The sequence below is a fragment of the Molossus molossus genome, unplaced genomic scaffold (genome assembly GCF_014108415.1).
Source record: "Molossus molossus isolate mMolMol1 unplaced genomic scaffold, mMolMol1.p scaffold_m16_p_1, whole genome shotgun sequence".
NCBI classification, from domain to species: Eukaryota; Metazoa; Chordata; class Mammalia; order Chiroptera; family Molossidae; genus Molossus; species Molossus molossus.
In genome coordinates this window covers 134,428,931-134,456,109 of record NW_023425344.1, presented here as the reverse complement: position 1 = coordinate 134,456,109, position 27,179 = coordinate 134,428,931, and the positions used below count along the sequence as shown (strand labels likewise).

Genomic DNA, 27,179 nt, shown 5'->3' with positions numbered 1-27,179 from the left:
ATATTTATACAAAAATGTGATATAACAGATACCAACCAGTAAACTTTTGCAAAACAATGTCTTCATAGTTGAAGACTGTTTTTTTGTTTGTTGGTTTGTTTTAATATACTATTTCATATAGTTAAATTTTTTTTCTGGTTTCAAGTGTTGTTTTTAGCCAGATTCACACAATGCACTATTCAGATGCATCTGATTGGATCTTAACAGGAAATTGCTTTACTTACTTAACCTGTGGATTATTGAGTACAAGTAGGAAAAATTTAAATATATGTACTATTTAAAAATTATGTACATATAAATGCATACATACACACATGTTTTTAAATATAATTGCTATTTTATAATATGATTTAAATTTGTTTAGCACCTGTTCTTATTATAAGTTTCTTTTAAATACATGTTTGCTTAAAAATGTCATTTAATTAACTCTATGAGCCTCTGGATATGCAATAGTGGCTCACAATAGACCTTCCTATTAACAGAATGTTGTATCTAAAGCAGAATCAACACAGGACAAAATAAAATGTAAAAATCATAGTTGTCTGTGATTTTTAAGAAAATTAGGCTAGGGAATTAGAAAAAATCAGACCCATTAAATTTATTTTCCTTCTGATTTGCTATATTAGACTAGGAGGGCTGTATCATTTATTTTACCTGAAGTTAATTTATTTTTTCTTCAGTTCAAAAGCAAAAGTGTAATAACTGATGTTCTAATTTTGATTTTTTAAGAACTACATTGGAAAGTGTATAATTCTAAATCAGCTATATATTTTTTATTTATTTAAAGCTGTAGGACTTGTTTACTAGAAATAGAACAAGAGTCTTATTGTGACAGAGCCACACAGTTTGTTTTCCTTGAGTAATACTGCAGGCCTGGGCAAAAGTAGGTTTACAGTTTTTTGTATGGCAAATAATGTAATAATTAATAAATAATACAAGAATAAACTGTGTTTCGTGTACTCACAACTGTAAACCTACTTCTGTCCCACCCTGAATATAGGTTGTATTTAGAATTTTAAAAGCATTTAACTTACTGAATATACTTTTAGAACAAAATTTGCCTGTTTAGTTTTGGTTTCTTGACATGTTATTCTAATGTGAATATAGCATTTTTGAAAAATTTTATGTGCAATGTGCTATTTTAAAATCTTTTCCAAATATTATATTATGCATTGTATAGTGTCTACAGGGCATAAAGCAGGGTTTTTATAGCCCTTCTGGATAAACATTTTTGTCTTAAATCATGTTACGCTTGCTTATATGTATTTTAAAGTTGCATTATGTTTATGTTACTTCATTAAAAAACTGCCAGTTCCTTTTGCTGAAAGCAAGAGAGGGAGTTTTTTACTCAGTTTAATTTCTCTACCCCCAAAATATCCACTTTTCTGTTCTATTCATTAATCCATAAATAATGTGTTAATGTTCTCCTATTAGTTGAATTTTAATCAAATGCTTTTTGCCACATCATATTCATCTTATTTGTGTATTTGACCTAATTTTGTTTAATTTGAAGTTGACACCTTTTTCTACTATTCAACCTTTCAAGCTTTAATAGCAGTATGAAGATGTCTCATCCTCTCTTTTTCAATTACTGTTTTTGGCTTAGGAAATATCATTGGCAAAATAGCTCCATCTCTTTTAGAACTGTTAATCCTCTAAATTGTGAAGATTCTTCTCACTGTTTATAAACTAGGTTTTAATCTAATAAATGTAATTATTGGTACTTCCAACAAGTTTAAGCCCACAGTGTATAGTGAAAAGATACTAATGAGAAATCAGAAAATCTAAAGTTGATGTTTATTTTTGTCACTAACTGTTTATGAACCTGAGCCTTCCCATCTATACAATGGGGATGTCATGCTTCCTTAAGGCAGAGCTGTGAGGATGAGATGAGATGTGTGTGGAAGTCCTTTGTAAACTGCAAAAACTTGGACTTGTGTTGTTGTTATTACTACTTGCAGTAATAAGGGTTTTTCTATTATAGATGAACATTTGAATTGTGTATAACCCATATTGTACCAGTGGCAACATTGGCAAAGACTAGTTTTTAAGATATGTGAGAAGGTGGAAAATGTGGTGAATTTTCCCAGTTGCTTAGCATTAGTGAAATACAGTTTTGGCAGAGTAATTCTTTTTTCCATCCTCAAATATTCTGTCTCCCTTTCCATAGAAACTATGTGAGGCACGATGTCATATGTTTAAAATCTTTAAACTGAAAAAGAAAAAAGAAAGAAAGAAAGAAAGAAGTCTCACCTTCAAAACAAATAAACAAACTTTGGAGAGGTCTGTAGGTTTGAGTCTTAACATTTCACTGTCCCACAGATTGTAAAGCATGACAAGGCCTCAGTGCACCGTGCCCATGATCTCACTGAGACTTTGGCTCCCTGTATGTCATACCATGCCCCTTAGGAAGTTCTTGGATCGGATGTGATCACTTTTGTTATTTTTCCCAGTATGGTGCCAGTGCTGTGAGTTACTGTGTCTACTGATAAAGCAGTGAGAGATTCAGGAAGTCCCAAGACTGTGAGGGTGAACGGATCTTATCAATTTATAGTCCATCTTACAAAGCTAATACTCTTTTCTTTTTAGTGTTTGTGACTGTGGTTAAGTATCATAGTTATAGTCCCCTTATTCCTTTTATGTTTTTTATAATTCAACAAACATTTATTGAAAGTCTACAGAGTGACAAACACCATACTATATCCAATGGAGAATTAAAGAACAAGACCAGGATCTCTTCTGGAAGAACTCACAAATTAATCGGGGAAGGTTCCATAAGAAAATAATTATAATAAAATACGGCTATATATAACTTTGGTATTAAATGACCAAATCCGATTTTAGTTGATTAGTATTAGTTGATTCAGCAGCTCAACAATGTCATCACGGGCCCAGGTTCTTCCCCTCTTCGTTCCGCCAGTCTCAGTGTGGCTCGTGATTATTCCTCATTATAAATAGGAAAACTGTTCCAGAAGAGTCCTAGGAGATATCATCTCAGAACTCATTGGCCGTAATTGGGCCATATGTAGCTCACCCCTAAACAAATAATTGACAAAGGGAACGAGACTTTCAGAATAGGCTTAGGCCAGTCAAGGATGACCTCTGTGGTATAGGGGCACTTTCTCCTGGTGCTGTGTATGACAGTTAGACACCCAAAAAATCAAGACTTGGCAAACACGAGGGTGGGGGTGGGAGGATGAGGAAATGGATTTTGGAGAAAAACAGCTTCAAGAATACAGAGGGAAGGAAGTGACCAATACTGAGAAGGGGAGTGGGGAGAAAAGCATGGAGATGTTATTTAAACTGCTATTTTTTAAATGTATTACAGAGATCAAACTAATGGCTGCCAGATGGGAGGGGGGTTAGGAGACTGGGTGAAAAAAGTGAAAGGCATTATGGAGCACAAATTGCCAGTTATAAAAATAGCATGTAAAGTGCAGCATAAAGAATATAGTCAATGATATTGCAATAACTGTGTATCGTGTCAGAGGGGGTACCAGACTTACTGGAGTGATCACTTCACAAGGTATATACATATTCAATCACTATATTGTACACCTGCAACTAGTATTGTATGTCAACTGTAATTGAAAAAAAATAAATTTTAAAAAACAAAATAGCAGACCTGGCTGGTTTGGCTCAGCGGCTGAAGTGTCGGCCTGTGGTCCAGAGAAACCCGGGTTTGGTTCCCGCTAACGGCATGTACCTCGGTTGCAGTTTGTCCCCGGCCCTGGTTGGTCGTGCGGGTAGTAGCCACTCGATGTGTCCCTTCACGTCAATGTTTCTCTCTCTCTCTTCCTCTCCCTCCCTCCCACTCTGTCTGAACAAAAAATGGAAAAAAAAATGTCTTCGGGTGAGGATAAAAAACAAACAAAAAATAAAATAAAATTTAAAAAAATAGCATGGCCAGAGTGGTTCAGTTGGTTGAGCGTCGTCCTGTGCACTGAAAGGTTGCTGGTTCAATTCCCAGTCAGGACACATATCTGGGTTGCAGTTTGATCTCCGGTCAGGGCACATACAGAAGGCAACCAGTGGATGTTTCTCTCTCACATCACTGTTTCCCTCCCCCTCCCCTCCCTTCATCTATCTAAGCATGTCCTCAGGTGAGGATTAAAGAATTTAAACAATAAAAAACAACAACAACAAGCAATGGAGAAACAGATGGTTAAATTATTCTCAGAGGGAAGCTAGCTCATAGATATATCAAATATAATAGAATTTCAAGTGTCATGATAGAGACATGATTAAAGAGATACAGAAGCTCAGTTAAATCTGCTAGGGAAAAAAGCAGGTCATAGTAGTTTGGCTGAGAAAGTAGCCTTTTATTTAATACTGCCAAATAGAATAAAGGAGAAAGAAAATAATGTGAAGGTACATTTTTAATAGGAGGTTGGGCTCTAAAGTAAGTACATAAGGAAAAAATCAGGTGGTTCAATTTATCCTTATATATTCCTGAAATTGTACATGCAGTACACACGCAGTACCACAGTCTACAGTCCTGTAGGACTTTTAACTTTAAAGTCCAAGAACCACCAAGTTAGTCTAAAGGGCAGAACAGAAGAAACTGTGCCTGCATGGTCTGTGCATGAAGATGGTTCTGTTTATAAAGTTACCTTTTAAAGAGGAATACATAGAGACTTCTATTGTTTTTACTTGTCTGTAGGTTTTACTGTATCCTATTTTAATATGAAATCTCTATGATCACTTAAAAAAACAGCTTCAAAATTTATGAAGTATAAACTGATACAACTGAAAGGAGAAATAGAAAAATCCACAGTTACAGTTGGAAATTTCAACACTTCTTTCTTTGCAGTCAATAGGAAAATAGAAATTAAATGAAGATATAGAAGACCTAAACAACTGTACCAACCAATTTAAGCATAACTGATAATTATTAAACATTCCACCCTACAACAGGAGAATACACATTCCTTTAAAGTGCGTTTGAGACATTCACCAAGCTGGACTATATTCTGAGCCACAAAACAAACCTTAAAAATCATAAAAAATAGCCTGGCCAGTGTGGCTCAGTGGTTGAGCATCAACCCATACACCAAGAGATTGCCCGTTCAGTTCCCGGTCAGGGCACATGCCCAGGTTGTGGGCCAAATCCCCAGTGCGGGGCATGCAGGAGGCAGCCAATCAATGTTCTTTCTCATCGATGTTTCTCTCTCTCTCTCTCTCTCTCTCTCTCTCTCTCTCTCTCTCTCTCTCTCTCTCCCTCCCTCTCTCTCTCTCTCCCTTCCTCTCTATCTCTAAAATCAATAAAGAAAAAATATTTTTTAAAGAAATCATAAAATTAAAATTATATCAGTTATTTGACCATAATAAAATTAAACTAGAGCTCAATAGCAAAAAGATAGCCGGAAAATACCCAAATATTTTGAACTTTAAAAATATGCCTCTAAATAACCATGAACCAAAAAAAGTCATAAGTAAAATTTGAAAATATTTTGAATTGAATGAAAATGAAAACAGCATATTAAACATTGTGGAATACATCTACAGCACTGGATGAAGGAAAATTCATAGCATTAAAGACTTACATTCAAGAAAGACTATCTCACCCTGGCCGGTTTTGCTCAGTGGTTAGAGCATCGGCCTGCATACCAAAGAGTCTCAAGTTTGATTCCAGTCAAGGGCATGTACCGTGATTGAGGTTCGAACCCCAGCCCTGGTAAGGGTCATGCAAGAAGCAACCAATCGTTGTGTCTCTCTCACATTGATGTTTCTGTTTCTCTCCTTCCCACTGTATCTGAAAAATCAATAGAAAAATATCCTTGGGTGAGGATTAAAAAAAAAAGACTAGCCCTGGCTGGTTTGGCTCAGCGGTTAGAGCACCGGCCTGCGGTCCCAAGAGACCCGGGTTCGGTTCCCACTAAGGGCACGTACCTCAGTTGCAGTTTGTCCCTGGCCCTGGTTGGGTTGTGAGGGTGGCAACTGTTCAATGTGTCCCTTTCACATCGATGTTTCTCTCTCTCTCTCTCTCTCTCTCTCTCTCTCTCTCTCTCTCTCTCCCTCTCTCTCCCTCCCTCCCACTCTATCAGAACAAAATATCAAAAAATGTCCTCGGGTGAGGATAAAAAAAAGACTATCTCAGTTTTCATTTTTAAAAACTAGAGAAAGAAGGACAAATAAATCTTAAAGAGAAGAAAGGAAATAACAGTTAAGAGAATATACTAAAGAAATTAAAAGCATAAAAAACAATGGAAAAAATAAAAGACTGGTTGTTGGGGGGGATCAATAAAATTGATATACCTCTATTTACTTTGATAAAGAGAAAAAGAAAGAAGATACAAATTACCAATATCAGGGATAAAAAAAAAAGGAATCGTCATTATAGACCCCACAAATACTGAAAGGATAAGTGGATGTTATGAAGTAGATATCAAACCTCTTCTAATTACTCAAAAAAATGTATGCTCAAGAAAAATGTCTGTTCATGAAAGTTTATAGAGGATTTATTCATGATTTCAAAAATCTGGAAACAAACCAATACCCATCATCTGGTAAACAGATTAACAGTGGTACATCCACAAAACAGAATGTAATTTAGCAATAAAAATGGATAGAATATAGCTACATGCAACAACATGGATTAATTTCAGATGTGTTAGAAGACAGATACATACTATAATCATTTTATCTATAAGACATTCAGGAAAAGGCAAAAATATAGGGACAGAAAGCAGATAATAGGTTTCCAGGGACTGGGAGTAGGGAGAAGTATTAACTATTATAGGATAACAGGGAATTTTGGGTATGATAGAAGAGTTCTATATCTTGATTGTGTTGGTGGTTACATGACATGTGTTTGACAAAACACATAGAACTTTAATGCAAAAAAAGTGAATATTACTGTTCACTAAAAAAAAGAAAAGAAAAAAAAAAAACAATTTCTATGACCTTAAAAAAGATATATTAAAAGTTCAGTCAGGAAAAAAAGTTCACTCAGTTTTCAGGGCTGAGTGGGAGTTTAGAAGGGCATCTTGGTAAAGAAAATAACATGTTAAAGACCTAAAAAACATGACACTTTAGGGACCAACAGTAATCCTAGGAGCTGGAGTATAGTTTATGCAAAAGAGTATACTGGGAAATAAGAGGATGAGGCTGGGCCAGATAGGGAAAAGACTTAGACCTTATCCTGAAGAAAATGAAACACCAGCCTTGGCTGGGTGGTTCAGTTGCTTTTGGCATGTCCCATATACCGAAAGGTTGTGGGTTCAATTCCCAGTCAGGGCACATACCGAAGTTGTGGTTTCATTCATGGTCAGGATGTGAACAGGAGGCAACCAATTGATGTTTCCCTCTCACATTGATGTTTCTCTCTCTCTCTCTTTCTCCCTTCCGCTTTCTCTGAAATTGATAAACATGTCCTCAGGTGAGGATTTAAAAAAAAAGAAGAAAATGAAGCACCAATAGAGGATTGTAAGAAATCAGCAGCCCAGCCAGTGTGGCTCAGTGGTTGAGCATCGACCCATGCACCAAGAGGTTACTGGTCCGATTCCCGGTCAGGGCACATGACCAGGTTGTGGGCCCGGTCCCCAGTGGGGAGCATGCAGGAGGTGGTCCCTCTCTCATCAGTGTTTCTATCTCATTCTCCCTCTCCCTTCCTTTCTAAAATCAATAAAGAAAAAAAAAATTAAAAAAAAAAGAAAGAAATCGGCAGTCCTTTTGTTAATGTCTTTCTAGTCTTCTGGAGGTCTGACACTCATTCTCAAGGAGATTCCTCAGGAATGTGTTAACAGCATTCCCTGGAGTCTGCCATGTTTATAATAGTCTTATACTTTAAGGATATGTTGGCTAGATATTAGAATCTTGACTCATATTATCTGTTAAATAGCTTACATTTGTTATCCCTTCCCTTGAGCATAAAACATTACTATTGAAAAGTCTAAGGATAATATCATATTCTTTCCCTTAGAAGTGACTTGATCTTTTTGCCTAGATGACCAAATAATTTTTTTCTTTTTTATCCAAGTCCAGTAGTTGTACTAGAAAGTCTTTATTTTAGCCCATTTTGGGCCAATTTTTTCCTGGTATATAAGGTGACTTTTCAATATATTTTAAGGTTTTATTATTTAAGGAGAGAGTTTTCTTGAATTATAGTTTAAAAAAATTGCTCAGTTGTATTGCTTTGTTTCCTTCTTGGGGACTTTTACTATACATATGTTTGATCTTCTCTACCTATTTATTCTCTTGAATTTTTTTGTTAGCTCTTTTTCCATCATTTTGGAGTTTTCACATCTTCTATTTAATTAAAGATACTGCCTATGCTCTTTACTCAACCTTCTGTTCCTTGTAATTTACTGTTCATCTTCAAACGAATTTTTCTTTTATTTCTAGTTCTTTATGAATGTCTTTCACCTCTTTTTAAGTTTTTTTACTAGTCACATAATTTATAAGCTTTAAGAATTCTAATTTATATTTTCCTTTCTTTGCTCAATTTTTAATTATAATAACTGTATATGAAAATTGATTATAGTCTTCTGTTGTTCATGTTTTAAAGAGAGAGATGTGGGACAGGGTAGCATTTCTAATTTCATGGTTCTCAAGATAGCATTTCTGTTATTTTCACAGTGATGGAGAGTGGACTCAGACTCCTTTGCTCCCCTCCTCTCTTTTTATCTGGACTCTCTCATCCCATTATCCCATTTTCCTAGTCTTGCACAATTTGCATGCAACCCCTAGTAGTTTCTCTTCAGCACAGGGCTTTGTCTTAGGAGAGGGCTTCAGTTTATAGTTTTAAGAATTCACAGGACTCAGGCCTATAGAATGTTCCAGCACCATCAGACCTGGTGGCATTTTCATTATCTTATCCAGATTCAGAATCTGAAGAGTTCATTCCTAGCTACTGTTGCTGTTGTGAGCGTTCTAGAGAGACGTAATGGCGATTCAGTTTCCCTGGCGCTCAGGGCATTTTCTAAGCCTTCCCTCTGCAGGTTCTGGCACTGTATCAGAGCATGTGGATTTTGTAGTGGCTGGTAGTTTGTCCCAATCTGCTTGTATTTTGGGGTTGGTTGGAGATACCTTGTTACCTAGTATTGTGGTATACATTGTCTCTTTTTTGTTTTGCTATACTAAGTTGCTGTATAGGGAGATTCAAAAACTATGCTACCATAAAAAAGAATAAAATCTTACCATTTGTGACACCATGGATGGACCTAGAGGGTATTATGCTAAGTGAAATGTCAATCAGAGAAAAACAAATACCATATGATTTTACTTATATGTGGAATCTAAACAACAAAATAAATGAACAAACAAAATAGAAACAGACTCATAGATGCAGAGAACAGACTGATGGTTGCCAGAGGGGAGGAGGGTTGGGGGATTGGTGAAAAAGGTGAAGTAGGATTAAGAAATACAATTGGTAGTTACAAAATAGTCATGTAAAGTGCAGCATAGGCAATATAGTCAATAATATTGTAATAATTATGTATGGTGCCAGGTGGGTACTTGAAATATCTAGGGGATCAATTTATAAAAGTATATGATTGTCTAACCACTATGCAGTACACCTGAAACTAATAGAAAATAATATGGAATGTCATTGGTAAATTTCAAAAATTAAAAAAAATAAAATTTACATATATATATATATGTGTGTGTGTGTGTGTGTGTATATATATGTATATATATATACATGCCACCATCATCTTTCCAGAATTCCTTTAGTTTTCTTGAGAAAAAAATTGTTTGCTAATTTCATAATTGACTAATGTATTAGACTGTTGATATATATGACATCTCTTGGAAAAGTTGAGCTTTTGGGTTACACTTTTGAAGTTCCCTGAAATTCTAAGAGACATAGTTTTTGCTTTTGAATTGACATGTGCATCAACTTCATTTAGACCAGGTATGTGGTTAGGATTCACATATTCATGATATTGTAGAGTGGCTTTGGGATCAGGCATAGCTGGATTCATATCTTCTGCCATTTATCATTTTTCTTTTTACAAGTAATAATTTGGATTAAGTTATATATTTTTTATTTTTTTGCATCCTAATGAATATAAGTGTAATAAAGTGACCATATAGAAAACACTTGAAACTATAATAATTTATTTTGCATTACATAAAAGTTTTATTGTGGGATTTTAGAAAAAATGGCAATTAAATATTTTTACTAATATATCATTATTTGGAAGTGTGTACTATCACAAAATTGTATTTAAATTTGACATTGAGAACAAGGTCCACAATATTGTTGACATAATTTCTCATAGCAATTGTTAGAGGCAAGTTGGGTAAAAGATTCTTTGCCCTTACGCTTGGGAAGACCCTGACTTGGTTCTTCCTTCACCATTTACTAGAAGCTTAGGTTTTGTTTGTTGTTGTTCCCTTAGGGAAAGGTCCCTTTTATATCTGCAAATTTATATATTCAAATTCAGTGTGTGTTAATTGAGCATATATACTCAATGCCAGAAACTGGCATAGGCACTGGGCATACAACAGTGAATACAAGAGAATTCCTATACTCCTGAAACTTATAGTTCAAACTAAAAGGCAAACAGGCCACTACTGCATGGAATGTTAAGTGTTATAATACAGAAGAATCAGGTAGGAGCAGCTTAACCCAGAACTGAGGTTCGGGAAAGGCTTCCTGAAGAAAATGGTACCTTAGTTAGTAGCTGAGGATGTGTAGGAATTCCCAAGGTAATAGGAAAGCAGACAAAAAGGGTATGTGCAAAGGCATAGAGATAGGTGCGAACAACACATTTGAGGGCATGAAACTTTAAGGACTAATGCATAAGCAGTGTTCCCAATACCAGCTGAAATTCAGACTCACCAGGAGAGTTTTTAGAAATCCAGATGTTTTTCATAGGCCCCACCCCAGACTTAATAAATCACATTCTCAAAGAATGAGTGTCGGGATTCTGATTATCTCCTGTGGGGAGCCACTGGCATAGGGCATGTGAAGGGCATTGAAGAAGGGGATTCAAGGCAGGAATAGTGAAGCAGAGAAGCCCAGGGCACACACATCATGAAGGGTTTGGAAGCCACGTGTGGGTTTGAGTTTTATCCTAAGGGGTATGGAAGGGCCATGGAAGAATTAGAGGGGTATGGGATGAGATGATCAGATTTATGATGTATAAAGTTCACCAAGTTCACATTCTTGTCAAGTGCACATGGGACATTCTCAAAGATAGACCACATGTTAGGACACAAACTAAGTCTCTACAAGTTCAAGAAGATTGAATGGCATGAAACTAGAAATCAATTACAATAAAAACACTAAAAAATGTTCAAACACATGGAGGCTAAATAGCATGTTATGAAACAATGAATGGGTTACCAAGGAGATCAATGAAGAAATTAAAAACTTCCTGGAAACCAATGAAAATGAACACACAACAACACAAAATTTATGGGACGCAGCAAAAGCAGTCTTGACAGGGAAGTTCATAGCACTCCAGGCCTACCTCAAGAAACAAGAAAAATTCCTAATTGGCTATCTAACCCTACAACTTAAAGAACTAAAAACTAAACAAAAAGAAAAGTCCAGAACAAGTAGAAGGAAAGAAATAGCAAAGGTCAAAGCAGAAATGAACAACATAGAGACTAAAAAGCAATTCAAATATCAATGAAATGAAGAGCTGGTTCCTTGAAAAGATAAACAAGATTGATGGACCCTTAGCCAGACTTACCAAGAAACAAAGAGAGATGACCCAAATAAACAAAATGAGAAATGAAAAAGAAGTAACAACTGACACCACAGAAATACAAAGGATCATTAAAAAATACTGTAAACAATTATACACCAACAAATTGGACAATCTAGGCCAAATGGAAAAATTTCTAGAATCACACAGTATCCCAAAACTGAACAGGGAAGTGATAGCAAACTTGAACAGGCCAATAACAACTAAGGAAATTGAAGACATAATCAAGAAACTCTCAGCAAACAAAAGCCCAGGCACAGTGGGCTTCATGGGGGTATCTTACCAACACTCAAAAAAGATATAACATCCATTCTCCTCAAACTATTGCAAAAAATTCAAGAAGAAGGAAGATTTCCAAACTCATTGTATGAGGACAGCATAATTCTAATTCCAAAACTAGATAAAGACACTACAAAGAAAAGAAAACTACAGGCCAATGTCCCTGATGAACATGGATGCCAAAATCCTTAACAAAATATTAGCAAGTCGGGTCCAGCAATACATTTTAAAAAGTGTTCACCATGACCAAGAGGGATTCATCCCAGGGATGCAAGGCTGGTACAATATTCACAAATCAATAAATGTGACATACCACGTAAACAAAATGAATGATAAAAACTATTCGATCCTATCAATAGATGCTGAAAAAACATTTGAAAAAATCCAGCACCCATATCTGATAAAAATACTCAGCAATGTGAGAATAGAGGGATCATATCTTGACAAAATAAAGGCCATATATAAGAAACCTACAGCCAACATCATGCTAAATGGGTAAAAACTAAAATCATGTCCCATAAGAACAGGAACAAGACAGGAAAGCCCACTTTCACCACACTTATTTAACATAGTACCAGAAGTCTTAGCCACAGCAGTCAGACAAGAAAGAAAAATAAAAGGGATCCAAAATGGGAAGGGGAAAGTGAAACTGTCATTATTTACAGATAACATGATACTGTGTATAGAAAACCCTAGAGACTCCATAAGAAATCTACTAGATTTTATAAATAAATTTGGCAAAGTAGCAGGATCCAAAATTAGCATCCAGAAATCACTGGCATTCTTATGCACCAATAATGAACTCATAGAAAGAGAAACTAAAAAAAAAAAAAAAAATCGCATTTACCATTGCAGCAAAAAAAATATTAAGGTACCTAGGAATAAAGTTAACCAAAGAAGTGAAGGACCTGTTCACAGAAAACTACAGGACATTGAAGAAATAGAGGAAGATGTAAAAAAGTGGAAGCATAGCCCTGGCCAGTTTGTCTCAGCAGTTAGAGCATCGGCCTGCGATCCAGAGAGACCCGGGTTCGGTTCCTGTTAAGGGCACGTACCTCGGTTGCAGTTTGCCCCAGCCCCAGTTGGGTAGTGCGGGTGCAACCACTAGATGTGTCCATTCCATGTCGATGTTTCTCTCTCTCTCTCTCCCTCCCACTCTATCTATACAAAAAATGGGGGGAAAAAAAGTGGAAGCATATACCTTGATCATGGATTAGAAGAATTAACATCATTAAAATGTTCATACTACCCAAAGCAATCTATTGATTCATTGCAATCTCCATTAAAATACCAACAACATATTTTATAGAACTAGAATAAATACTCCAGAAATTTATATGGAACCAAAAAAAGACCCTGAATAGCCCCCAGCAATCTTGAAAAAGAAGAACAAAGTAGGAGCGATCACAATACTGGATATGAGGTTTTACTACAAAGCCATTATAATCAAAACAGCCTGGTACTGGCACAAGAACAGGCACATAGGTCAATGGAATAGAACAGAGAACCTGGACATTGACCCAAGACATTATGCTCAATTAATATTTGACAAAGGTGGCAAGAGCATACAGTGGAGTAAAGACAGCCTCTTTAATAAGTGGTGTTGGGAAAATGAGACAGCTACATGCTGAAAAATGAAATTAGACCACCAACTTACACCATACACAAGAATAAACTCAAAACTTATAAAAAACTTAAACGTGACCATGAATCCATAAAAATGCTAGAAGAAAATGTAGGCAACAAAATTTCAGACATCACACAGAGCAGAATTTTCATTGATACTATGTCTAAGGCAAGAGAAACAAAGGAAAAAATGAATAAATGGGAGTACATCAAACTAAAAAGCTTCTGCACAGCAAAAGAAACAAACATCAAAATGGAAAGGGAACCCACTACATGGGAGAGCATAATTGCCAGTGTTATATCAGATAAGGGGTTAATTTCAAAAATATATAAGTACTCATACAACTCACCAAAAGAAAGACAAAGAACCCGATTAAAAAATAGGCAGGAGACCTGAATAGATACTTCTCCAAATGACATACAAATGGCCAAGAGACATATGAAAAAATGCTCAATGTCACTAATCATCAGAGAGATGCAAATTAAAATGACTATAAGGTATCACCCCACACCTGCCAGAATGGCTGCCATCAACAAAGCATCAAGCAACAAATGGGGTGAGGTTGTGGAGAAAAGGGGACTCTAGTACACTGCTGGTGGGAATGCAGACTGGTGCAGCCACTATGGAAAACAATATGGTGTTACCTCAAAAAATTAAAAATGGAACTGCCATTTGACACAGTGATCCCACTTTTAGAAATATATCCCAAGAAGCCTGAAACACCAATCAGAAAGAATATATGCACCCCTATGTTCATAGAAGCACTATTTACAATTGCTAAGATTTGGAAACAGCCCAAGTGTCCATCAGTAGATGAGTGGATAAAACAGCTGAGGTATATATATGCAATGGAATACTATGCAGCTGTAAGAAAGAAATTTCTTATCCTTTGAGATGATATGCAGGCACCTGGAGAGTATTATGCTAAGCGAAATAGGCCAAATCAGGGAAAGACAAATAACTCATAATCTCACTTATTTGTGGAATATAATGAACAAAATAAGCTGATGAACAAAATAGACCCAGAGACATAGAAGTAGGGTACAGAGAGACAAACCTCAGAGAAGGGGGTTGGGGGGAGGGAAGAGGTAAACCAAAGAACTTATATGCATATTTGCATAACCAATGGACATAGACAACAATGCTGGGGGGAGGCGGGATCAGAAGGACTGTCAATGGAGGAAAAAGGAGAAATGTCTGTAAAAAAAATAAAACAACAACAGAAAGACAACCAAGTTTACTAAAACATGGCCCCTGCATTTATAAGGAATACTTCTTTTTTGTGAAGTTCATCTTTGAATCTCAGTTCTAAAATCTAAAATGAAAATATCTATTTAGCATATTTATTTTGAGGATTAACAGAAAATATATGCAATGTGCCTGGTATATATTGGCATACAAAAGATGTTAATTTCTATAATTTAAGAAATAGGCCCTGGCCAGTTTGGGTCAGCGGTTAGAGTATTGGCCTGTGGACCGGAGAGTCCTGGGTTCGGTTACCACTAAGGGCACATACTCGGTTGCACTTCGTCCCCGGCCCCGGTTGGGGTCGTGTGGGTGGCAGCCAGTCCATTTGTCTCTCTCACGTCGATGTTTCTCTCTCTTCCTCCTTCTCTCCCTCCTGCTCTATCTGAAGATAAATGCAAGGGTGTCCTCGGGTGAGGATTAAAAATAATAATGATAATAATAATAATAATAATAAAAGAAATAGTGGACATTACACAGCCGCCATCATACATCAGGGGAGGCAGGATTTCTGTTCAACCATTTGTTTTTAGGTTCCTCTGAAAAATCCTTTCCCTCTGCTCACACCTAGAACACCAGGACTGTGGGCACTTCTGTCTCACTCCTCACTCTTTCACATCCTTAACTTCAGTGACAGTCTTTAAGCGCATGACTTCCAAATTTACATATCCAGCCTTGGTTATCTATCCTGAGCTCCAAACTCATATATCCACCTGACTCTTGGATGTCTCCACATAAATGCCTAAGGACACCTATCCAAATTATGTCTTCTAACACCAAATACCACCCTTCTCTGTCCCCCCCAAAACAAAACAAAGCCCTGCTTTTCCAATATTGGTACCACTAGGTCAAGATAAAAGCATGGGAATCATCATTGAATCACTTGTCTTTATCTTCTCTAATCAGCCCTTACAAATCCACACCCTTCTCTCCAGGCCTAAACCATTACCTTCATTCAAACTATCTCCTCCTCTTACCTGAACCAGTGAAACAACCTCTGAGTTCCCAGTACCACTCTTCACCCACTTCCAACCCTGCAATTCTGAGAGAGCTTCCAAGAAACAAAATTGATAAAGTCCCCTCCTCCCCACCTTATACCCCTTCACACTTAAACCTCTTTACTGGCTTTCAAATGCCCACAAAAGGAACTCCAAACTCTCTACCATGGCTTATGAAACTTGTCTCTTAAGTCTCATTTTCACCTACTGTTTTCTCTTTCCTATTTTATGCTGTAACCATTGTGAACTAGAAAAAGTCACCTCCTCTCTCACTCATAAATCTATATATACTTCATGATGATTCCTCCACCAAGAATCCCCTCAGGTGTCAGGCCTTAGCCTACAAATGTCCTCTTGGGAGGCAGTCCTTGAATCATCACACCAGCTGAGATTCCCTTGTTGTATGTATTTGCAATATCTTTACCTCTTCTTCCATAGGGCTGTTCATAAAACTTGTAATTTTTTAAAAAATTTAGAATTTATCTTTATTGTTGAAAGTATTACAGATATTCCCCCCCCCCTCCATCAACTCCTCACCCACTCCCCCCATCCCATCTTCACCACACTATTGTCTGTGTCCATTGGTCATGCATATATGCATATAAGCTCTTTGGTTTATCTCTTCCTGCCCCTCTCCCCCTTTCACTCTGAGGTTTGTTAGTCTGTTGTTCCCTACTTCCATGTCTCTGGATCTATTCTGTCAGTTTATTTTGTTCATTATATTCTACAAATAAGTGAGAACATGTGAGACTTGTCTTTCTATAAATAGTTTACTTCATTTAGCATAATACTGCCTAGGTCCCTCGATGCTGTCTCAAAAGGTAAGAGATCCTTCCTTTTTACAGCTGCATAGTATACCATTGTGTAACTATACCACAGATTTTTAATCTACTCATATACTGATGGACACTTGGGCTGTTTCCAGATCTTAGCCATTATAAATAGTGCTGCTATGTTCATAAATTTGTAAGTCCTTAATCCCATGCTCCCCAAAGATTATAAGTAACAGGGTGGCAAAAGGGTATATACAGTTAATCCATTTTATTCACAGATTTAAAGCACTCAGAAATTTGCCTAATTGCTAAAAAAATGTTGTAACTGCTAAATCAATATTCACAGCACTTTCCTGGTCATTCTTGGAAAATTTTGAGTTGCTCAGTACCCCTGTTCTCAGCCAAGGTAGAACAAGATGCTCTCACCTTCTTGTTTCAGCTCTCATACTGTTCCTAAGCATCCATTTTGTAGTCTACTTAGTGCCACATTTTCCACATTTTTGTGTGTTTTTTTAAAAATGCTTTTACTGTTTAAAATACCCACAGGAAAAGTGCTAAATTTCTCCCTAGTGTTTCTAAGCACAAGAAAGCTATAATGTGCCTTACATAGAAAATATGTGTTAGATAAGCTTCATTCAAGCATCCAGGTTATAGTGTGTTATCCATGAGTTCAATCTCAATGAATTAAATCAAGTCTCCATCCATCACCTTTTATCCTCCCTATACTTTCCTTCACCTCCCCCCATTCTCTACCCCCTGACAGTCACCACACTGTTGTTCATATCCATCAGTTTTTTTTTCTTTTCATTTTTTTTAATTTATTTTTTTCTTTTTCTTTTTTTCTTTTTTCTTTTCTTTTTGTTACAGATATTTCACCTCTTTTTCTTAACCCCATTGGCACCCCCCTCCCCACCCCACCCCTGCACCGTCCCTGGCTTAGTTGTCCATGTCCATTGGTATTGCATACATGCTTATAAGTTCTGTGGTTTATCCCGTCCCACCACCCCCCACCCCCTCTTCTGAGGGATGTCAGTCTGTGCCCTACTTCCATGTTTCTGGGTCTACCATATTCCTCAGACTGTTATGTAAATGATGTTCCGTATATAAGTGAGATCATGTGGTATTTGTCTTTTTCTGCTTGGCTTATTTCACTTAGGATGATACTTTCCAGGTCCTTCCATGTAGTCTCAAAGGATAAGAGATCTTTCTTTCTTACAGCTGCGTAGTACTCCATTGTGTATATGTACCACTACTTTTTGATCCATTCGTCTACTGATGGACACTTGGGCTGTTTCCAGATCTTAGCTATTGTAAATAGTGCTGCTATGAACATGGGGATACATATATTCTTCCTGATTGGTGTTTCAGGCTTCTTAGGGTATATTCCTAGAAGTGGGATCCCTGGGTCAAATGGAAGTTGAATTTTTAATTTTTTGAGGTAACACCATATTGTTTTCCATAGTGGCTGCACCAGTCTGCATTCCCACCAGCAGTGTATTAGAGTCCCCTTTTCTCCACATCCTCGCCAACACTTGTTGTTTGATGATTTGTTGATGGCGGCCATTCTGACAGGTGTGAGGTGATACCTCATTGTTGTTTTAATTTGCATCTCTCTGATGATTAGTGATATTGAGCATTTCTTCATATGTCTCTTGGCCATTTGTATGTCCTGTTTGGAGAGGTGTGTCTATTCAGCTCCTCTGCCCATTTTTTAATTGGGTTCTTTGTCTTCCTTTTGTTGAGTTGTATGAGCACTCTCTATATATTGGAAATTAACCCCTTATCTGATACATCATTGACAATGGTGTTCTCCCATACAGTGGGTTGCCTTTCCATTTTGATGATTGTATCGTTTGCTGTGCAGAAGCTTTAGAGTTTGATGTAGCCCCATGTGTTCATTTTCTCCTTTATTTCTGTTGCCTTAGGTGATGTATCAGTGAAAATTCTGCTCCGTATGATGTCCGAATTTGGTTGCCTACATTTTCTTCTAGCATTTTTATGGATTCATGGATCACATTTAAATCTTTCATCCATTTTGAGTTTATTTTTGTGTATGGTGTAAGTTGATGGTCTAGTTTCATTTTTTTGCATGTAGCTGTCCAATTTTCCCAACACCATTTATTAAAGAGGCTGTCTTTACTTCATTGTATGCTCTTGCCACCTTTGCCAAATATTAATTGAGCGTATTGCCTTGGGTCCATTTCTGGGTTTTCAGTTCTGTTCCACTGGTCTGTATGCCTGTTCTTGTGCCAGTACCAGGCTGTTTTGGTTACAGTCACTTTGTAGTATAACCTGATATCTGGTATTGTGATCCCACCTACATTGTCCTTCTTTTTCAAGATTGCTGTGGCTATTCGGGGTATTTTTTGGTTCCATATGAACTTTTGAAGTATTTGTTCTAGTTCTATGAAATATATCATTGGTATTTTGATGGGGATTGCATTGAATCTATAGATTGCTTTGGGTAGTATGGACATTTTAATGATGTTAATTCTTCCAATCCATGAACAGGTATGTGCTTCCACTTTTTTATATCTTCCTCTATTTCTTTTTTCAATGACCTGTAGTTTTCTGCAAGTAGGTCCTTTACTTCTTTGGTTAAGTTTATTCCTAGTTATCTTAATTTTTTTTGCACGATGGTAAATGGGATTGTTTTTTCAGTTTCTCTTTCTGTGAGTTCATCATTGGTGTACAAGAATGCCGTCGATTTCTTGACATTAATTTTGTATCCTGCTACTTTTCCAAATTCATTTATTAAGTCTAGTAGATTTTTGATGCAGTCTTTAGGGTTTTCTATGTATAATATCATGTCATCTGCAAATAATGACAGTTTCACTTCCTCCTTTCCAATTTGGATCCCTTTTATTTTTTCTTCATGTCTGATTGCTATGGCTAAGACTTCAAGTGCAATGTTAAATAAGATTGGCGAAAGTGGACATCCCTGTCTTGTTCCCGTTCTTAATGGAAATGTTTTTAGTTTCTGTCCATTGAGTATGATGTTGGCTGTAGGTCTTTCATATATGGATTTTATTATGTTGAGATATGATTTCTCTATTCCCACATTGCTGAGCGTTTTTATCAGAAATGGATGCTGGATTTTGTTGAATGCTTTTTCAGCATCTATTGATATGATCATGTGGTTTTTATTCTTCATCTTATTTATGTGGTGTATCACATTTATTGATTTGTAAATATTGTACCAGCCTTGCATCCCTGGAATGAATCTCACTTGGTCATGGTGAATAATATTTTTGATGTATTTCTGGATCCGATTTGCTAATATTTTGTTCAGGATTTTGGCGTCTATGTTCATCAGGGATATTGGCCTGGAGTTTTCTTTCTTCTTAGTGTCTTTTTCTGGTTTTGGAATTAGAATTATGCTGGCCTCATAGAACGTGTTGGATGTCTTCCTTCTTTTTGAATTTTTTGAAATAGTTTCAAGAGAATGGGTCTTAGTTCTTTTTTGAATGTTTGGTAAAACTCCCCCATGAAGCCATCTGGGTCTGGGCTTTTGTTTGCTGGGAGAGTCTTGATTACCTCTTCAATTTCCTTAGTTGTTTTTGGTCTGTTCAAGTTTTCTCTCTCCTCCCGGTCCAGTTTTTGGAGACTGTGTATTTCTAGAAATTTGTCCATTTCGCTTAGATTGTTGAATTTGTTGCCATATAGTTGTTCATAGTAGTTGTTAACAATCTTTTGTATTTCCGTGGTGTTGGTTGTTATTTCTCCTCTTTCATTTCTGATTTTGTGTATTTGGGTACTCTCTCTTTGTTTCTTGGTGAGTCTAGCTAAGGGTCCATCAATCTTGGTTATCTTTTTGAAAAACCAGTTCTTTGTTTCATTGATCCTTTGAACTGTTTTTTTTTGGTCTCTATGTCATTTATTTCTGCTCTGATCTTTACTATTTCCTTCCTTCTACTTGCTCTGCGGTTTTGTTTTTGTTTGCTTTCTAATTCTTTAAGTTGTGAGGTTAGACAGTCAATTAGAGATTTTTCTTGTTTTTTGAGGTAGGCCTGTAGTGCTATGAACTTCCCTCTCAGAACTGCTTTCGCTGCATCCCATAGGTTTTGTGTTGTTGTGTGTTCATTTTGATTGGTTTCCAGGAAGTTTTTAATTTCTTCCTTCATCACCTCAGTGACCCATTCATTGCTTAATAACATGCTATTTAGCCTCCATGTGTTGAAATGTCTTTGCATGTTCTTGTTGCAATTGATTTCTAGTTTCATGCCATTGTGATCTGAGAAGATGCTTGATATGATTTCAGTCTTCTTGAACTTGTAGAGATTTAGTTTGTGTCCTATCATGTGGTCTATCTTTGAGAATGTCCCATGTGCCCTTGAAAAGAATGTGTATTCTGTAGTTTTGGGGTGTAATTCTCTGTAGATATCTATTAAATCCATTTGGTCTAGTGCTTCATTTAGAGTCTCTGTTTCCTTGTTAATTTTTTGCCTAGAGGATCTATCCAGTGCTGTCAACAGGGTGTTGTTGAAGTCCCCTGCTATGAGTGTATTATTGTCGATTTCTCCTTGAAAGTCCCCCAGAAGATTTTTAATATATTTTGGTGCTCCTGCATTGGGTGCATATCAAGGTTATATCTTCCTGTTGTATAGATCCTTTCAATATTATGTAGTGGCCGTCTTTGTCTCTAGTTATGGTCTTAATTTTGAAATCTATTTGATCAGATATGAGAATTGCTACCCCAGCTTTTTTTTGCTTTCCATTTGCTTGGAAAATTTTTTTCCATCCCTTTACTTTCAACCTATGTGAATCTTTTGTTGTGAGGTGGGTCTCTTGTAAACAACATATAGATGAGTCATGCTTTCTTATCCAATCAGCTACTCTGTGTCTTTTTCTGGGAGCATTCAATTCATTTACATTTAAGGTGATTATTGATATGTACTTATTTATTGCCATTTTTGTTTAGTGTGGTTCTATTTTTCTTCCCATTTCTACTGCTAATTACAGCAGTCCTTTTAACATTTCTTGCAGTGCTGGTTTGGTGCTAATGTTTTCCCTTAGCCTTTTTTGTCTGGGAAGCTCTTTATTTGATATTCTATTTTGTATAATAGCGTTGCTGGGTAGAGTAGTCTTGGATTCAGATTCTTGTTTTTCATGACTTTGATTACTTAATGCCATTCCCTTCTGGCCTGTAGTGTTTCTTGTGAGAAGTCAGCTGAGAGCCTTATGGGGTTTCCTTTGTAGGTAACCTGTTGCTTATCTCTTGCTGCTTTTAGGATTCTCTTTGTCTTTAATTTGTGGCATTTTAATTACCATGTGTCTTGGTGTGGGCCTGTTGAGGTTCTTCTTACTTGGGACTCTCTGTGCTTCTTGAACTGGAATGCCTTCTTCCTTCACCAAATTAGGAAAGTTTTCTGTCACTATTTTTTTGAATATATTCTCTATCCCTTGCTCATTCTCTTCTTCTTCGGGGACTCCTATGATGCGAATATTATTATGTTTCCAGTTGTCCCACAGTTCTCTTAAGCTGTCTTCCTGTTTTTTTAATAGTTTTTTCCTTTTGTTTTTCTGATTGGTTTATTTTTTCTACCCTGTCTTCTAATTCACTGATGAGGTCCTCAGCTTCCTCTACTCTGCTTTTTAAACATTCCAATGTGTTTTTTATTTCTGATATGTCATTTTTCATCTCTTTTTGATGGTTTTTAATTTCCACTTGGCTTATTTTCAGTGTCTCTATGTTCTTACTCATGCTGTTCAGCTTCCTCAAGATCATGGCTCTGAATTCTAGCTCTGTTAACTTGCCTAATTGCTCCACATTTATCTCATCTTCAGTGGAGGTCTCTTGCTCTTTCATTTGGCTTCTGTTTCTGTGTTTCACCATTTTGGTTATCACTGTGGGCTTTGGAGCCTGTCAAGTTTTCCCTTGGGTGTTGGTGTTCTGCTGTTTGTGGCTCTCTCTCCTGTGTTTAGATGAACAAGGGAGGACCCACGTTAAACACCACTGTCAAGTCTTACTTTCCTGGTTAAAGTTGCCAGCCTAGGAAAGGTACTGTTATCCTGTAGCTTTTTGCCTGGAGGCTAGCAGTCTAGGTTACTTGATGAGTTTTGGGTTGTCAGTTGTTTGAAAAACTCCCTCAGGTGGTAGGCACAAGGGGATTTCACGAGGTTGGGGCAGATGCTGGTTGTTAATGAGCTTCAATTAGCACTTCAGTGGCCCACAGGGTGGGGTTGGATCTCCGAGGGAGGGGCTACTGCCTCTCCTCAGAGCCCTGGAAAGGAGCAATGTGGCCATCGTCCTGCATGGCTGCCACTCAGCAAAAGCTCTGAGTGCCCCCCAAATCTCGAGTGTCCCGACACAGTTCCAGTCCAGTCTGCCCTCCCTCTGCCGGAGCCCAAGATGAGTGGCTATGGCTTTTTTAGCCTCTGTCCCGGCTCTGCGCTGTGGATCGGCCTGGGAGTGTAACCCGAGGGCGTTGCTCATAGCTGAGGCTGCTGCCGAGCTGCCGATGGTGGGCTCCCAGCCCCCGTCTTGCGCCTTCGCAATCCTACCAGGATGGAGTCAGTGTCCCTGGTTATATGGTCCTCGCAAGCTGCTTTTCTGTTGCTTTTTCCCATCAATTTGTCTGTGTTATAGTTGTAATTCCAGTTTGGTTCTGGGAGACGGTCTGTGTAGCTTCCGTTCATTCCGCCGCCATTTTTGTTTTTCTTTTTTTTCTTTTTTTGCTCAATGCCCCCACCCCGCCAACCCAGCACACACACACCCCAACAGTTGTCAGCCTGCTCTCTATATATCTGTCTCTGTTTTGCCTGTTAGCTCACCCTGTTCAATACAGTGTACAGATGATGTGTTGTAAAATTGTGCACCTTAAACTTATATAATTTTGTTAACCAGTGTCAATAAATTCAATAAAAAGGATAGAAAACAATAGATTAAATAAGATGCCTTTAGGCAAAAACAGGCTTGCAGGAACCTAACCCTATAATTTCCTTTGGAGCTTTGGGTCAGTATTTACTAATTCTACTTGGTGATGATTTTATAGAACATTACTGCAAATTATAAGATTCAATGGTATTTTTTTAATCTCTGGATCTCCAATAGTTAGCACACTGACTCATGTAATAGTTGTTCAGTAAATTTTTGTTGAAACTGATTTTATGTGTATGTGTGTCAATATGCACACATACTTTATACATAAATACATAGGAATTATGCATAATATAGAAATAAATTAAACTGGATTTGTTTTTTAATGGCACAGGTGTACTTCACAGCTTTATCATTACTTTTTGCTTTTAAAAGTGCTAAATATCAATTTATTATTTATATCTTTATTTTTGTGGTTCTCTAGGATGCTGGAGAAATGGTTCGTTCCTTTGTCGGTGGTTTGGAACTTGTTGTCAATTTACTGAAATCAGATAATAAAGAAGTTTCAGCAAGTGTATGTGCTGCTATTACCAACATAGCAAAGGGTCAGGAAAATTTAGCTATTATTACAGATCATGGAATTGTCCCTTTATTCTCCAAACTAGCGAATACAGTAAGTAACATGTCTTTTTGTTTTAAATGCATATTGTTATAGATATCCTGGTGTAGAGACAAAAACAAGGTGCTTTAAGGTCAGACCCCTGGGTTCAAGTTTAATATTCATTACTTATGAGGTATGAGATTTTGGTTAATTCATTTAATTTCTCTGAGACTAATACATGTCAAAGTGTTTTTAAACTGTACAGTGTTAACATGCAAGATCCTTGTGAAATAAAGGCTATTGTCACTGGCAAGTAAGATGGTGACAGATATGTTGTAGAAATATTAACTGTCATTTTCACATCATTATTATTATACTTAAGATAATTGTTTATGCCAACTTTAGAAATGAAATGTGTATCCCCAGCTTAGCAAGCTTGGATTAATGCAATTTTCTTGAGCTAGGAGACTTTGGCAGTCACTGTACTGTTTATCCAGAGCTGTGTCAGATAGAATAAGCAGCCGTGAGAGATAATGACTTCACCATGACCAGAGGTATTTGAGCATAGCTTGGACTAACACTTGGCAGAAGAGTCATAGAGCAGAAATTCAATCATTGAAAGGATGCTTGGTCTAGAAGAGCCAGTCTAATACTGAGTTCCTAAGAATATCCACCAGATTTGAGTAAGGACACCAAACTGTTGCCTGAATCAAGAGAACAGTACAATTAAGAAACAGAAACTGGCCCAGCCGGTGTTGCTCAGTGGTGGAGCGTCAACCCATGCACCAAGAGGCTGCTGGTTCAATTCTCGGTCAGGGCACATGCCCAGGTTGTGGCCCGATTCCCACTGGGGGACATGTAGGAGGCAGCCAATTGATGTTCTCTCTCATTGATGTTCCCATCTCTTTCTCCCTCTCCCTTCTTCTCTCTCTAAACAATAAAGAAAAAAAGAAAAAACAGAAAACTGTATACTTATTCAATTATATTATACCTGTACAATTAACTACACATAAAAAAGAAGGATATAACATCTAAAGAATACAGAAAGGAAAATGGCAGGCTCGAACACTGCACATCATTGTTCACTGCACTGTCTTCTGCCACTTGGGAACCACGGCATATTACAGATGTAGCAGGATTCCTAGGGTGATGAAGTAGAATTAATCTGTTGAAATGCTCCCTTAAGGATGTCCTAAGGGTCAAGATGGCAGCATAGGTAAACATGGTATCGCCTCCTTCCACTACCACATCAAAAGTACACTAAACTACAGCACAACCACCATTCAGAACCGCCTGAAATCAAGATGAATAGAAGTCATGCAATTACGAAATTAAAAGAAGCAGCCACATCGAGACTGGTAGAAGGAGCAGAGGTACAGACAGGCTGGTCCCACACCCACATGTGTCAGATAAAAATCAGGAGGACACCTCAGCTGAGAAGGTCCTCCCTGAGGACTGAGGGGTCCCTGTCCCACATCAGGCGCCCAGCTCAAGGTCCCAGTGCCAGGAAGAAAAGTCCCCATAACTTCTGGCTGGAAAAACCAATGGGAACTGAGGCAGAGGGAGGCTGCGGCTGCCAAAGCCCCAGCAGTTCCTCTTAAAGGGCACACAGACTTACTCAGACCCACTCCCTCTCTGCTCCAAAGAGAGGCAGCTTGAAGGGCACCAGAGAACAGGACAGAACTGAGCTGTTGGGCCTCCGGACGAGGGCTAGAGGGGCACTTTCTCCTGGACAATGGGCATGTGCTGGGGAAGGCCATTTTTCCGTTGGTGAGTCCTTCCCCCCAACAGGGCAGGCAGATAGCCACCATATCTGGGACTCCAGCAACCAGGCTCACACTGTTTGCCTGGCCCTGGTGATTCCCTGAGGCCCTGCCCCACCCAACTTTTGGGCCCACCCAAGCTGTTTCCAAAGGCTTTACCATATGATTGGCCTGTCTTGATTCAGGCAACAGGCTCCTGCTTCAGAGTTCCTTAAAATCTCTCAAATAAGTAGCATCTGGTCTCAGGGAGCTCCGTACCTCTCATTAAGTGGTCCCAGGCCTGGCACTAGATGCAGCCAGCCTTGGTTCACAACCTGGCTTTTCATGGTCAACTCCAAGCCCAGCTCAAGCAGCAGCCATCTGGAGATCACTTTGTAGTTTATGCCAGGTGGCCCCGGGTAGAACACCTGGCCCCAGAGCCAGCACACCCAGTGGATAGCTTCAGACCACATCGAAGCAGCATCACCCAACCATCTCCACAAATGGCACACTCAATGAGTGGACTCAGTAGGTACCAGAACCTTGCTGAAGTAAGTCTTGCTCTGTATGTTGGGCCCATACACCGCTGATCCTCCAAGGGAGTCAGAGGCTAGTGGTCAGTGGGCACAGCCAGTCCTTGCAGCTGATCAGCCTGAGTAAATCCCTCCCATTGATGTGCCAACAGCAATCAACATTCAATTACAACAGACGGGTGTACAGTCCACACTAGGGGTACATCTCCAGGGCCCAGCTGGGGTGATCAGGGAGATTGTGCCACTGGGTCCTACAGGACACCTACAACAATAGGCTACCCTGTGAACCCTAGGAGACATAGCAACTCTACCTAATACATAGAAACAATAACAGGGAAGCAGCCAAAATGAGACAAAGAAACATGTCCCAAATGAAAGAAAAGAACACAACTCTAGGAAAAGAACTAAACAAAATAGAGATAAGCAATCAATCAGATGCAGAGTTCAAAACACTGGTTATAAGGTTGCTCAAGGAACTTAGTGAGACATTCAAGGGACTTAGTGAGAACATCAACATAAAAAAAGACCATTCAGAAGTGAAGGATACACTAATGGAAATAAAGAATAATTTACAGGGAATCAATAGTAGAGTAGGTAAAGCCAAGAAGCAAATCATCAATTTGGAATATAAGGAAGCAAAAACACCCAACCAGAACAGCAAAAAGAAAAAAATAATCCAAAACAGTGAGGACAGTGTAAGGAGCCTCTGGGACAACTTCAAGTGTGCCAACATTTGCATCATGGGGCCAGAAGGAGAAGAGAGAGAGCAAGAAATTGAAAACCTATTTGAAAAAATAATGAGAGAAAACTTCTCTAACTTGGTGAAGGAAACAGACATACAAGTTCAGGAAGCACAGAGAGTCCCAAATAAGATGAATCCAAAGAGGTTCACACC

The 27,179-nt window shown here is 38.0% G+C and overlaps 1 protein-coding gene across 1 annotated transcript in view; it reads left to right on the top strand.

Annotated features, from left to right (window-relative positions):
- Nucleotides 1–27,179, top strand: part of ODAD2 (outer dynein arm docking complex subunit 2) — a 251,320-nt gene that overhangs the window by 173,150 nt on the left and 50,991 nt on the right. The window contains 1 exon segment of the mRNA XM_036276406.1: nt 23,893–24,081. Within this exon segment, the coding sequence (XP_036132299.1) occupies nt 23,893–24,081 (189 nt within the window).